At 41.3% G+C, this 12,692-nt stretch overlaps 2 protein-coding genes across 4 annotated transcripts in view; one reads left to right on the plus strand and one right to left on the minus strand.

The window, feature by feature from the left end:
* The window catches only part of LOC134654439 (cytokine-like nuclear factor N-PAC), a 75,550-nt gene that overhangs the window by 21,369 nt on the left and 41,489 nt on the right, over window positions 1-12,692 (plus strand). The window lies entirely within an intron of this gene.
* LOC134654431 (leucine-rich repeat and immunoglobulin-like domain-containing nogo receptor-interacting protein 2) lies at window positions 843-7,261 on the minus strand. The gene is made up of 5 exons (XM_063509871.1): window positions 6,976-7,261; window positions 4,248-5,936; window positions 3,002-3,149; window positions 1,594-1,734; window positions 843-1,491 (listed from the first exon to the last, which is right to left on the minus strand). Exons 2-5 carry the CDS (start codon window positions 5,903-5,905, stop codon window positions 865-867), a joined length of 2,574 nt encoding a protein of 857 aa, XP_063365941.1. The 5' UTR covers window positions 5,906-5,936; window positions 6,976-7,261; the 3' UTR covers window positions 843-864.

The raw sequence follows: 12,692 nt of genomic DNA on the forward strand, positions 1-12,692 counted from the left end.
TAACTTTTTATGTTAGGTTTCACCAAATTGCAGCGACGGAGGATTAACATTACAAATATATTATGTTGAATATGTGCATGGCTCGAATACTTTATTTATGTTACTAATCGTGCCAATAAATTATTATTACTAACTTAGCGTTTTATTTACGCTGATTTAGCATAAGCCCAGTGAAACGCCTTATAAGTAATACTAACAATCTAAGTCAAATACCTACATCAAGTATCGAATGACTTATAAAAGCTATGCATTTAATTATATTATTGCAAAGCTATGTTAAATTGAGAGGTAAATTTATGTACCTATTGCCGTACTTCATTGCAGAAAATTTACTTTAAATATATAATGAAGATCTAATTCTAGAAAATCATCGTATCTCGGTAGGTTTATCGTCGAATAAAACCACAAAAATACATTGAAAAATATTTTTTTTATTCTTCACGATTAGCCGTCTACTCCTGTTTATATATTTAGAAAATGTTCAACAATATTTTGTATATTTTCTATTAAGAAACCTTATATAATATGAATCGTCGCCGGATCTTAGTATTTGGCATATCACTGTATACTATGTACGAAATGTCACAAAATATAATCATCACTTAACTTTATCACTCTCGAGAGATTTACTAGAGTCGATATGAACGCAACCCGGAGCGGCCGAACACAACACGCCGCAACTCCCCCCAATAACATCAAAACGGAAACAATAGAAACGGAGACTTATTTACACTAGAAACTTGAAGGCTAATTTCAAATACAGTCTATCACAGCTCACTTAGAAGTACCCGACAGTCCCCTCGGCTGCAGCTCGATGGTCTGCAGGCGCGGCGGCGGCGGCAGCAGGCGCGCCAGCAGCCTGTACTACAAGCGGCCCTCGCGGCCCGCCTGCACGGCCAGCAGCACGCGCGCCTGCACGTGCGCCGCCGCGCGCAGCTCCGGCGAGCTGGCCGATGACGTCAGCCGCGCCGCCGAACCTCCGCCCCGGCCCAGCAGCGGCTCGCTCGCCGGCTTCGCGTCCGTCGCCCCCGCGTACTCCCGCGTGCGCACCGGCAGCCCGCAGCGCGACGTGGTCGCCTCCGGCTCGATCATGTTTATGTGCACGTCCGGCTCGGGCGAGCCGCGCCGCGAGGTCAGCGACCGCTCCGTCGGCGTGTAGTACACGGACACCTTGCTCTCGGAGTCCGGCGCGAGCGGCGGCAGCCGGGCGAGCGCCTCCAGCTTCGTCTTCAGATACGTGTCCAGGTGCTCCATGTCGGGGTCGAGCGCCGTCGAGTCGCTCCGCCCGCAGGACCCGGACCGGCAGTTGTCGAAGTACAGCGAGGGAAGGTTCTCGAGCACCTTGTTGAGCGTCTGCTGCTGGTACTTGTAGCTCTGCCGCAGCCGGAGGACTTGGTGCGCGCTGAACTTGCGGATCTTGTTGCGTTGGAACACGTAGTTCTCGCGCACCCAGTTGAGCTGCCCGGTCGAGTATTCGCGGACCCGTTTCACCTGCACACAAACGCGAACTCAACATCCATCCGATTCCATAAAAAAATACACCTTCTACACGGGATATTTCTAAGACGTTAAAATCACTGCTAGATTTCTTACCTGATCATGGTACTGATCCCTCATAGACGACAGATGATTACTGCCGATGTCTCTTATATTGCGAAGATGTGTGGCTTGTGAAGAATAACTATTCTGTATCCAATCCATCTGCTGTGTGCAGTTTTCTTTGATTCGATGCACCTGTTGATATAAACGGTCACTTTTAATGACTCTTCTAAATTTAAGAGAGAAAATTCGCAATTTAAAGATTGTATCGAATTTACAAAGTGAACCCTTGTCCTGATTAAAAAGCCAATCTTCGAGGGTGCGATGTACTTATGAAGGCCAACCGAAGTAGATTTATTTATAGCCTGTCACAAGGACAGGATAGATAAAAGCGCGCCTCGTAAGACCGATAATAGTGATCTCTAGGGACCATGAACGTTAATAAGACTACGTAATGACTCGACGCGTGCTTCCATTGAATAGAAAAAAGGTGTTTTTAAGTACATGATGAAGACGATTTCAAGCTATGGTCATTTACATAACTACTAAACCGAGATGACATGTGCAACTGTGCCCAAATATCGGCAAAAATACACGGTAAATGCCCCGTTTTAATAATAGCTATTATGATCAAGTATTTACTCGAAAGCCGACACTTCAAACAGGACAAAGTGCAAGACAGGGAAGGCAGACCCCGCCATCACAATGACGTTACACATGCGGATACAAACCTAATTAGCTATTATTGGTTAACTATTAATCTCTCATTTTGAGTTATGTATTTGTAAGAAATGTCACATAATTAACTAATTCAGGTTTGTAAATGTGAATGAATAAGGCTGATTTAGACGGCGCGCGAACTCGCATACGATTTTAGTTACATTGCGGATTGTTGGTTACGTCCAATTCAACCGACCGATCAAAATCCGCAATGTAATGAAACTCGCATGCGAGTTCTCGCATCGTTAAATGGGGGCTATACATCTCTAAGGATAATTTGATAAACTATGTTATTTTTTAGTTCTGACACTTAGAGACATTTACACCTCTAAATAAGTATATTTTTTTTTTCCGTGTATCTGTTTTGTTTTTATTTTAATATTGTTTGTATCTCCTTTTTTGGGATCACGGGCCTATAAATCCCGGTCTTTTGATAGGCTTGCGTGGGGATATAGATCCAACACGTAGAGGCCCTTTGGAGAGCTTTAATGTCATGTAGTTTATTTTAATATTATTATTATAGTTTTTTTATGTAATTCGACATCAAGAGACCTTATACATCTCTAAGTAATTGTATTACGTTAGTTTGATTTGGTAGTTGTAGTTGTATTTAATAATTGTTGATGTATTATTATTTTTATTTTGCTTGTATGTAAATTCAATGTTGACGTGTAAAAGTGCCGTTGTGGCCTATTTGCTGAATAAATGTTGAAGTTGAAGCCCTAAGGGGTGAAATAATTACCTGCACCGCATAGTTCTCTCGTAACTTCTCGAGCTGTTGCCGCTTGTATTGCTCGATGTTGTCGAGCATGTTGGAGATCTGCCGCGAGCGCGGCGCGTCGACGCGCACGCACGTACAGCAGCTACAGCATGTCTCCATCAGGCGGAACCTGCAATCGAGATTATTGCTTGTTAACAACTTAACACCAAGCTCGTGTGTGGGGAAAGACGATGGGGAAATATGCCTATGAAATATCAATGCTAACATTTTCCACTACCGTAAAATTTGCCTACTTTACTCGAAAATATATTGTGGTATGTTAAGATAGGCAAAATTGCCTATCATATCACTACTTTTTTATGATATAAGGCAAACGATCAGACGAAACGCCTGATGGTAAGCGATTCCCGCCGTCCATAGACACCCACAACACCAGAGGGGTTGTAATACTTGTAATGTAAGTGCGTTGCCGGCATTTAAGATGGGAGGAGTAATACTATCATGTTGTATTATTTAAATGAGGTTGTGATATAGTTTATAGCAAAGTAGGCACATTTTAAGGCACATATTATTGTTTTAGTTTAAATAACGCTTTGACTAACAATATCATTATCCGTTGGTGTTACTTTCATTTATCTTATGGATTGTATAACAACGTATTGAGCAATAACTGTCAAAAGCCTTACAGCCATAAATAATATAGGTAATGTTTGTGTTATAAAGTGAGTAATCTTTTTCTACAACGAGTTTCTTGATTTGTGGCTTATATTTGTCATATCGTTAAAAACGAAAAGTAAAAAAAAATGGCCAAACGCACCTTTGTTGCGTTTGGCCATTTTTTTATTTTTACTGTGAGACCAAATAAGTAAATATTTCATTCTAATTTTAAAGCGTGTAAAATAATTATGAATTGTAGAAAATGGATATTGTATTCTCACCATGTTAAGATTGATGTGGCGAGCTATGAGTAATACATATGCATTAATATTTTAGTTTGTGTGTAAGTTCAAGTTTTCCCATTGGACAACAAAAATACAAGAGAAATGAAAAATAAATCACAGAAGTTTCTTAATAGAAAATGTATGAAATCGTTGATTTAGCTTGTTTGCCATGTGATTTAAAATGTAATGCAAACGGGCAGCCGGCCGGAGCAAATACTGCTCCGCGGCTGCCCGAGTAAATAAACAAACATAAAGTAAACGTCAAAATTTACTAAATTAACAATTTACAAGAGCGAGTAACTTTATCCAAATCATTTATTACTAACCTGCGGAATATGTAACGCAGCGCCTGCACCAGTAGAGTGATCGCCAGAAACGCCGCCGCGCAAAACGCACCCCACATCAAACTATAGATTTTAATTTCATACATCGTCACTGGATCTATGTTTAAAACCACTTCCACAGACACGTTCGCAGACGGGTTCGAAGCGAAGCAGAGGTACGTCCCGCTGTCTTCTCTGTGTATGTCACCTATCACTAGGGAACCGTTGTCGAGGATTCTCACTCGAGATTTCGTATTGTCTATAGTTCTGTAGTGCTTGTCGTGTGCTGTTCCATGCTTGTGGAATATGTCTGGGGTCTGCGGATCCGGGTTCCAATGGAAGACTGCTCGTGTCGGAGTCACCCAGGTTATAGACGGTGGCGGGTTCCCGTGGAACTTGCATTCCAGCATCGCATCTGTTTGCAGCCTGTACAGCATCAGCGGTGAAGCGGAGACTAGCTGCGGCGGCTTGCAGTTTGTATTGTTCAGTATAATCAACATCTCATTCTTATACGTATTTCTACAGCTCATGTCCGACTTGACGATCCCTTTCCTCCTGTCCGCCCAGTTCGCGAACCACGCCATCCGACAATCGCACGCCCACAAATTACCCCCTATTCTAAAATCTTCTAATTTATCTAACAACTTCAATGATAACGGCAAATTAGTTAAACTGTTGAAGCTTATATCCAGATGTGTCAAAGACTCGGTGTCCTGAAACACGAATGGTTCTATTTCTCGTAAATAATAGTTATTTCTAATGTAAAGTCGCTGTAGTCCGCTTAAGCCTTCGAAGTTTGTGTTCTCAATGACCGATATTTCTGTGTGGTCGAGGTAGAGAGTTCTCAGGTTTTCGTTATTGCGGAAGAGCTTCGGCGGCAGCATTCTCATCCGGTTGCCGCCCATATTTAGCCACTTCAGATTCCACAAATTCTTAAAAGCATCCTGTGATATGTTTTGGAAGTGGTTGTAACTCAGATTGAGCCCTCTCAAGCTTACAAATCTATCGAAAAAGAATTTCGGGAAGTAGTCTAATTTGTTACTAGAGATATCGAGCGTCTCCAATTCCTTGAGGTCGACTAGAGCGTTAGATGTAATTTTGACTAGGCTATTATTGTTTAGGAACAGTGTTTTCAGTTGAAGATTAGGTCTAAAGTAAAAATCTATGAAAGTGGCTAGCCTATTGTAAGAGAGGTCGAGGTACTGCAGGCGATGGCAGGGCCCGAACACCTGGTACGGTATGACGTGGAGGTCATTCCTCGACACGTCGAGCACTTCCAGGCTCTCTAGATCTGCGAACGTGAATCGAGGGATGTCTTCGAGGCGGTTCCTCGATATGTTGAGGTATCTCAGACGCGTCAGACCGGTGAAGAGGCCATGCTCGGTTCTTTTAAGTTCGTTTCCGCTCAAGTCGATTTGCTCTAGCTGTTTGAGTAGATGGAAGATCTCGCCGTTGACGCTCTGGAGCTGCGAGTCGGTCCAGGAGAGGTTCTGGAGGGTGTCGGGCTGGGCGGGCAGCGCGTCGGGCCCGAGGCGGTGGTCGGGCAGCGGCGCGGCGCGGCACGCCAGGCGCGCGGCCGAACACGAGCACCCCGCGCGGCACGCCGAGGCCCCCACCGACCAACTTATTGCCAGCGCCAATATTCTAAGCAGGCGCTGCATTATTTTATTACAACCTGCATAGTATTATTTACTGAAACAAGAAAAATGTTTGCTCTATTACGTGCTCGTTAGGCTTATTTACGCTGATTAGTGACACGTGACAGGTTTATATTTTCCAACTTGTCCATATTCATTACTAATTACTGTTAATTTCCTTGTTTGAACTAAACTTGACGCTCAGAACAATAGGGTATTTTCCTACTATAGTTCGTTTTTTTTAGCATTAGAAAGAAGGTAAGCGATCTTGACATGTCTTTTAATTGAAAAACGCTGTTTAAAAATCAGTAACTACTACTTATGAAAGCAGAAGAATATAAATGATCGTATTAGATTCATAATTGTTACATATTTGCCGTGGCTTATTTTTAAAACGTGTTTTTCTATAAAAAGACACAGCAAGATTGTTTACCTTATTTCTAATGCTAAAAAAACGAACTATATATAGTCAAATGTATAGTTCTTTTTTAGAACTGTCAAAACGATTTGCTAATATGGAATTTATATGAAACATTACACAGTGACGTCACGGTCAACTCACCTACTTTTTATATTTCTATCCGATTTATTAAATAGGACTTGTGCTTAAAATTAAAACACAGACAAGACGCCTTTTAAGTAAAATCATTACTAAGGTAGGTTAGGTATGTGCAACCTTTGGCTTTATATTTTCCCTTTCAGTAATTACTACTCCACTAAGAATTATAACTTATCGTTGTTTTCTATTTTTATTATTTTTCATGCCAAATCATGACATAGGTGCCTACTTACGCGACGCTGCGGCGAACCAATACTTATAAAAACGAATATACCTACATAATAACAGATTGTTAACTTCCTTTTGTGTAATTACTAATTAGACATAGCGCTTAACGCAGGCCGTTGCCAACGGCAAAGTATTTGTCATTCTTATTGTACTGCATGTTTCGGAACGACAAGACAGCCCATAGCAGGTATCTAGGCTTCGCTCACTTGCTCACCTTTGTACAAGATAATTCCCATTCCTTAGCACGCAAATATCACTGAATATGTGTACCTAAGCTATAAAAATGTGTATAAAACACGACATTTACCTAAAAACCGTCCACATTTTACTCCAACTTGCATAATCCTCTTTATTTTGTGTTGACAACGAACACTGTTAAACCAGACATACTTCACTGCGAACGAATCGCATTTACGCATTCAACACTCGCGTAATCATTGTAAAATCACACTCGTTATTTGCTCACAACACTTTTTATAACCGTTGCATACTATTTAATATATAAATTTCACAAGTAAAACGAATTTTAGCTCTCGCGATATTGAAGTACGCTGTCACTAGGACGGCTGCGGGCACTAGAAAGAAATTAATGGCGGCGTCGGGAGTTGCGCGGCGCGCGGTCCTTGTCTCGCGCGCGCGGCGCCACTATCGCGCGCTCGCTCTGGCATTGGCCCAGTCAGCTGTGGGGAGCGAAGATGGCCGACTCGGCCCGAGTGTAGGCGAAAGTGCTTTCGGAAGCGCGCCGTAATGTCCACCGCCGCTCATTCTTGCACTTAGAATTTTCTTGGCTCGGCACGGCGATGCACCAAATAATGTAATGTTATGTTGTTCTAGTTTTTCCTTGTGAAATGCAGCATATGAATTAAATCGTGAAGATTTGAAATTTAATAGTCATTTTAGTTAACATATCGATTTATAAACTTTTATTTTTACGTTTTACTACCGATAGGTACTTACCGTATATTTACGACGTGCCACTCATAAAAATATGACTTATAATATTTATCACCTTAAATATCTACTAACGACGAACTATGCAGATGTTTGTACCCGCTTGTGGTTTAAAAAACGTCGTGTTGGTTTGCAAGTCTGGCAAGTCATCTTTCGACGACGTACCTAATACTTAGCTATTTTTAAATACCTACTTAAAATGAAATATGTACCTCTACTCTAGACCCTCTAGTACCACTCTAGTACTGTCACTCTTTATCTCGACGAATCAGAAAGCGACAGCCAGTTTCTCAATAAAACATTAGCAGTAATTAATATTACCTACATTAGTACTAGCCTTGAGTTAATCACGTTAATTACTAAAGCGGTTGCATCCTAATGTGTAGAGACTTTATCTAGAAGCGCATCTGAAGAGTGTCTATTCAAAAGGGCTTATTTTTGTATGATTTTCATAGAGAAATAAGCCCTTTTGAGGCCCTATGCTTCAACTGATATGTGATATGATATGAGCCGTATGTAATGTAATGCAACGCTCGTGTCCTATCGGTGTCGTATTAATTACATTATCACGTTTTCTAAACACAAACAGGTTTTTCTTAATAGTGAACAAGTATGGATGGAACCATAGCTACTTTTAGATTGTGGCTTTCCATAAAAGAAGGGTCCTTATGTTTCAAGAGAAAAAGGACGTTTTCATCTGAAATTCTGATAAAAAGGTCCTTATTGCAGTTAAAGCATTAGGGACCCTTCTCTATGGAAAGCCGCATTAAATCATAATCTCAGATTATTCGAAAGTATCGATGCTGCGGTGGAACACACGGGACAAACAGCTAAATTCCTAGCTAAAATAACTGATTTAATAAACTAGACGAATGGAAAACGACATACATATACATAAGTACCCAAATAGGGATTTACTTAACTTTAAATACCGAAAATTAAGAGAGTTGGATATTTACGAACGTTTTCCTTATTTGCTTTTATTTATAATATCACAAAATATTTAAGCCGCACAAGAGTCGTGTTTAAATGATCTTTCCGATCAGTAAATAATTTTACAAGTGGTAACATCTTCAAATATGTATATGCTAATTTGTCATTTTATTATTAAGTATTATTAACAACACAAGCACAACAAATCGCACGTTCCGCGTTATCGGGCCGATAGTCGTTATCGCGCGACAAACCACCAAGTCCACGAACGGTCGCGGCCATTCATATAATTAAATTAGCTACATTTATTGTATTCACTAATCTCGCGCAAAATCAGTTCCATATTGAATTCTCTGATTTTCGTGCGATAAGTCAAGTCACAGTTCCCGGCGATTTGTCGTTAGGATCCTGAACAGGAAATATAGTTGTCAAAGCTTAGCAGTTATCGCTTATATTAAACGGAAGCCTTCTCATTCGAGTTCGATTGGTGATTTGGTCCCTCAATAGCCTGTCTTATTCAAGTAATCAAGTAGGAATAGAAATGAGCACTTTCAAACAAAGTTCAGTCAGCAGAAGAAGTAGCTAAGCGGGCGAGGCCTCATTCATTCATAATTACCTTGATGCGCTCTTATTCTCTTAACAATAAAGTCGCGTCAAGATTATATTGAACACCTCACCCGCTTAGCAACTATTGCTGCTGACTGTTCATAACTTGATACTTGATTGTGTTTAGACGAGGCTAATAATCCACTACATCCAATAACAATGTCACCGTCTAAATCAACTATACAAAACCTTTTTTTGTGAGGGCTGCAAAGACGGGTTTGTCTTGTAGCCTCGGACTTGGAAGGTGATCGGATGGCAAGGATTCACCTGAGGGCCATCTAAGAAAGCGCGGCGGCCGCATGAATATCGCTGCACTAATACCTATTAAATATAATCGGAATCCTAAAAATGAGAACCATTTCTGTTTTAATGACTTTAATACCTATCTTGGCTCTGTCTTGGATTGTTTTATTTTCAGCCTCGTGTGAATGGCCGCTAGTGTTTAGATATTTATGTTCTTAGTTGTACCTACTATACGTACATTACATTTAACAAGAGGAAACCTTAGGACTCAACGCGATACGGCCTTTTGTAGTGGGTGGACGCCATGATTGATGAAATCCGCGATTACAAGGCATTGTGATCGGTACGTAGGCTCCACGTATTGGCTAAGGGCTTATTTAGATGGCGCGCAACTCGTATACGATTTAAGTTACATTGCGGACCATTGAGGTTACATCAATTCAGCCGACCGATCAAATGACGCAATGTAATGAAACTCTCATGCGAGTTCTTGCATCGTCTAAATGAGCCCTTATATACTGTCGGATGATGGATATCACGATTAGACCCGCTTCTGCGACTATAGTACTAGCATATTGTCTTATACCTAGCTAGTAACGTCACCGTAGGCCGCTCCGATATACAAAAAACCGGCCAAGTGCGAGTCCGTCTCGCGTTCCAAGTGTTCCGCACATTAAGTCCGACTCACGCTTGACTACACATTTCTAATAGGTTTCCTGTCATCTATAGCTAAAGAACTATTTTAAGTATTTTTTCAAAATTTTAGACCCAGTAGTTTCGGAGATAATCCTAACCATTAGCCAGTGGATATTAGTTAACGAACTCTTTATGAAGTCTAGTTATTAGATAATTGCGGTAGTTCGTCTAACTTTTGTAATTAGTTAACTTCGTTCGTGCTTCGGTTCGACTCAGATTACCATCAATAGACGCATCATGAAGCGTTTACGAAGATCGCGAAGTCGCCTACCGTCAATGAATTTGATTTCTACGCCTCTTTGTTTTTTTTAGGGTATTTAGGGTTTTTGCTAAATTGGAAATTCTATAGTGTAAGTATTGAACAACCAATTTAGCTAGGACCCTAAATGGCGCAACAATCGCGGAGCGTGATGGTACAAGAGATCGATTGGATAAATTGGGACAATCCGTGTTTTTGTATATCCCTATATACAAAAACACGGATTAAGCATTGACGTATATTCAGGACGGGCCTTACAGGCACTAAAAAATCTAAAAATGGTACTGGTTCTGCATCGGTGTCACTCACAAATTCGAGCCAATCGTGCAGTGTAACGCAACTAGTTGCGACCAATCGTGCGCGTGATGCGAATTCATCAACCAATCGCATTGTAACGGTGTCACATTGCTGTACTGGCCCCATTCATGCCCCATTCTTAATATTCTTATTGCCCGTAAGGCCAGTCCTGAGATAGACGTCATTGGGATTAGGCAAGTGATCTGAGGGCCTACCGCGAACCACGTTCGACGTGTTGCCTCCCTGTCACACTTACGTACAAATTTAAAGTCGCGACAGAGAGGCAACCCGTCGAACGTGGTTCGCGGTAGGCCCTCTGAGTTTCGAGCTAAATATGAAGTGAACAAGCGATGCTTTATGGCCTTAGTCTTAAATTGCTGGCAGTTTAGGTTATTAAAATATTAACTATAGTCTCGTAAATCCCAGACGAATTTTGTGTCTCTGATTGGTCCACCGTTCATTCTCATTAAAAAATTGAGTCTCGGAATTTCTGTTACGAAGAGAGGACACTAAAGAAAGTTTATTGCAAATAGTTACCAAAATGTATATTTTAATGAACCTTTCAATGTGGTTTCTTTAATTACCTAAGTTTATCATGAAGCCACTACGAGCGCAATCATCCCTTTTAGTTATCCCAACACGCACTTACGCACACGCATCGTCGTCCAATCGCGCGCGTGATGCGAACTCATCAACCAATCGCGTTGTGCCATTCCACTGGTGCTCACCAAACGAGAATGTTCGTTCGGAATTATATGAACGGGCCTATCTTTACTTTAGGAATCGTTGCATTGCTCTGGTTCGCTCAAGAGTTTTATTGTCCGCACTCAATAGTTACGCGGTCAGCTATTAATACATTCGCAACGCACGTGACTTTTCCTCGACACGAGACTTTTTATTATCTACTTAGTTAAATTTATCCGCCTTCGCGTTATAATTCACAAAGATTTATCTTTGATAGCTCCAATATAACATGAACTAGAGATTCTTAAAGAAGTATAGCGCGCTCAGCCATACGCGGTCATGACACTGCTGCAGATCCGCACGCCTTACCGGTGTGTGAGCAAGAAAGTGCCATGCACGTATATATGTACGTCTCGCTTTCACACCAGCCATCCATTGTCTCATCCCGTACATTTTTTCTATTCCTTTGGCATTTGTCGATGACCTATTATCATCTTTCGCTCTGCATTTGATTCCGCAACCAATATGAAGATCGTCTTACACTGGTCCTTTTCTAGTAGTTGCTGAAGTCTTGTTGAAAAGCAATCCGTTCACAATACACCCTCGCATCTCTCTTGCACTCGTAGATTATAACGTTGTTAGAACAGCGCGGAGAGACTGCATCGACCACCCATAACGTGTACGTTGGGAAACAGCTAGCCTTGCCCTGCATTCGCTAGGCTTCTTGGCTCAGGTAGACGAGTTAATAGTAAAGATAGTTAATCCGTACAGCCGGCCTAGCCAAGCTCTCAATCGCTAATATCGCTATCGCTTCGACAACGAAACGCTGTGTGTCTCTCTATCACTGTTCCATATAAGTGCAACAGTGACAGTTGCGTTTCGATCGCTACGTAGCGTTAGCGATTGGCATGTTGGTTACGGGGCCAGTACCTAAAGGCCAGTTTACAATTTAAGAAGGTTCACAAGCTTAAATGTGATCGTATTAAGCGGGCTTGGCTATACAAAATTGTGATTAGACCACCCTTCGTTGTAGATCGTCACATTAAACATACGAGAGATCACTTAGAAGCGTATTACTTAGTGCCCGTCTATTTTAACCATCGAAACGCTCTGTTAGTCAAATTTTATTCTAAGCTCAAACTTTTAAACGTAAAGTATAAGCAAGCACATATCTAACTACGAGTGTCTATTCTCTTGGTATAGTGATAGAAGTTGCTACAACTGTTCCAGATTTTAGGTATTTACGAACGGTCTTTGAGAAAAACGCATTAAACGGATTTGCAAGAACGAATTGATCGGATAAGTGCCCCGTGAGCAAAGTTTTGTATGGAGCACTAATAACAATGACTCCTATG

The sequence above is a fragment of the Cydia amplana genome, chromosome 15 (assembly GCF_948474715.1).
Source record: "Cydia amplana chromosome 15, ilCydAmpl1.1, whole genome shotgun sequence".
NCBI classification, from domain to species: domain Eukaryota; kingdom Metazoa; phylum Arthropoda; class Insecta; order Lepidoptera; family Tortricidae; genus Cydia; species Cydia amplana.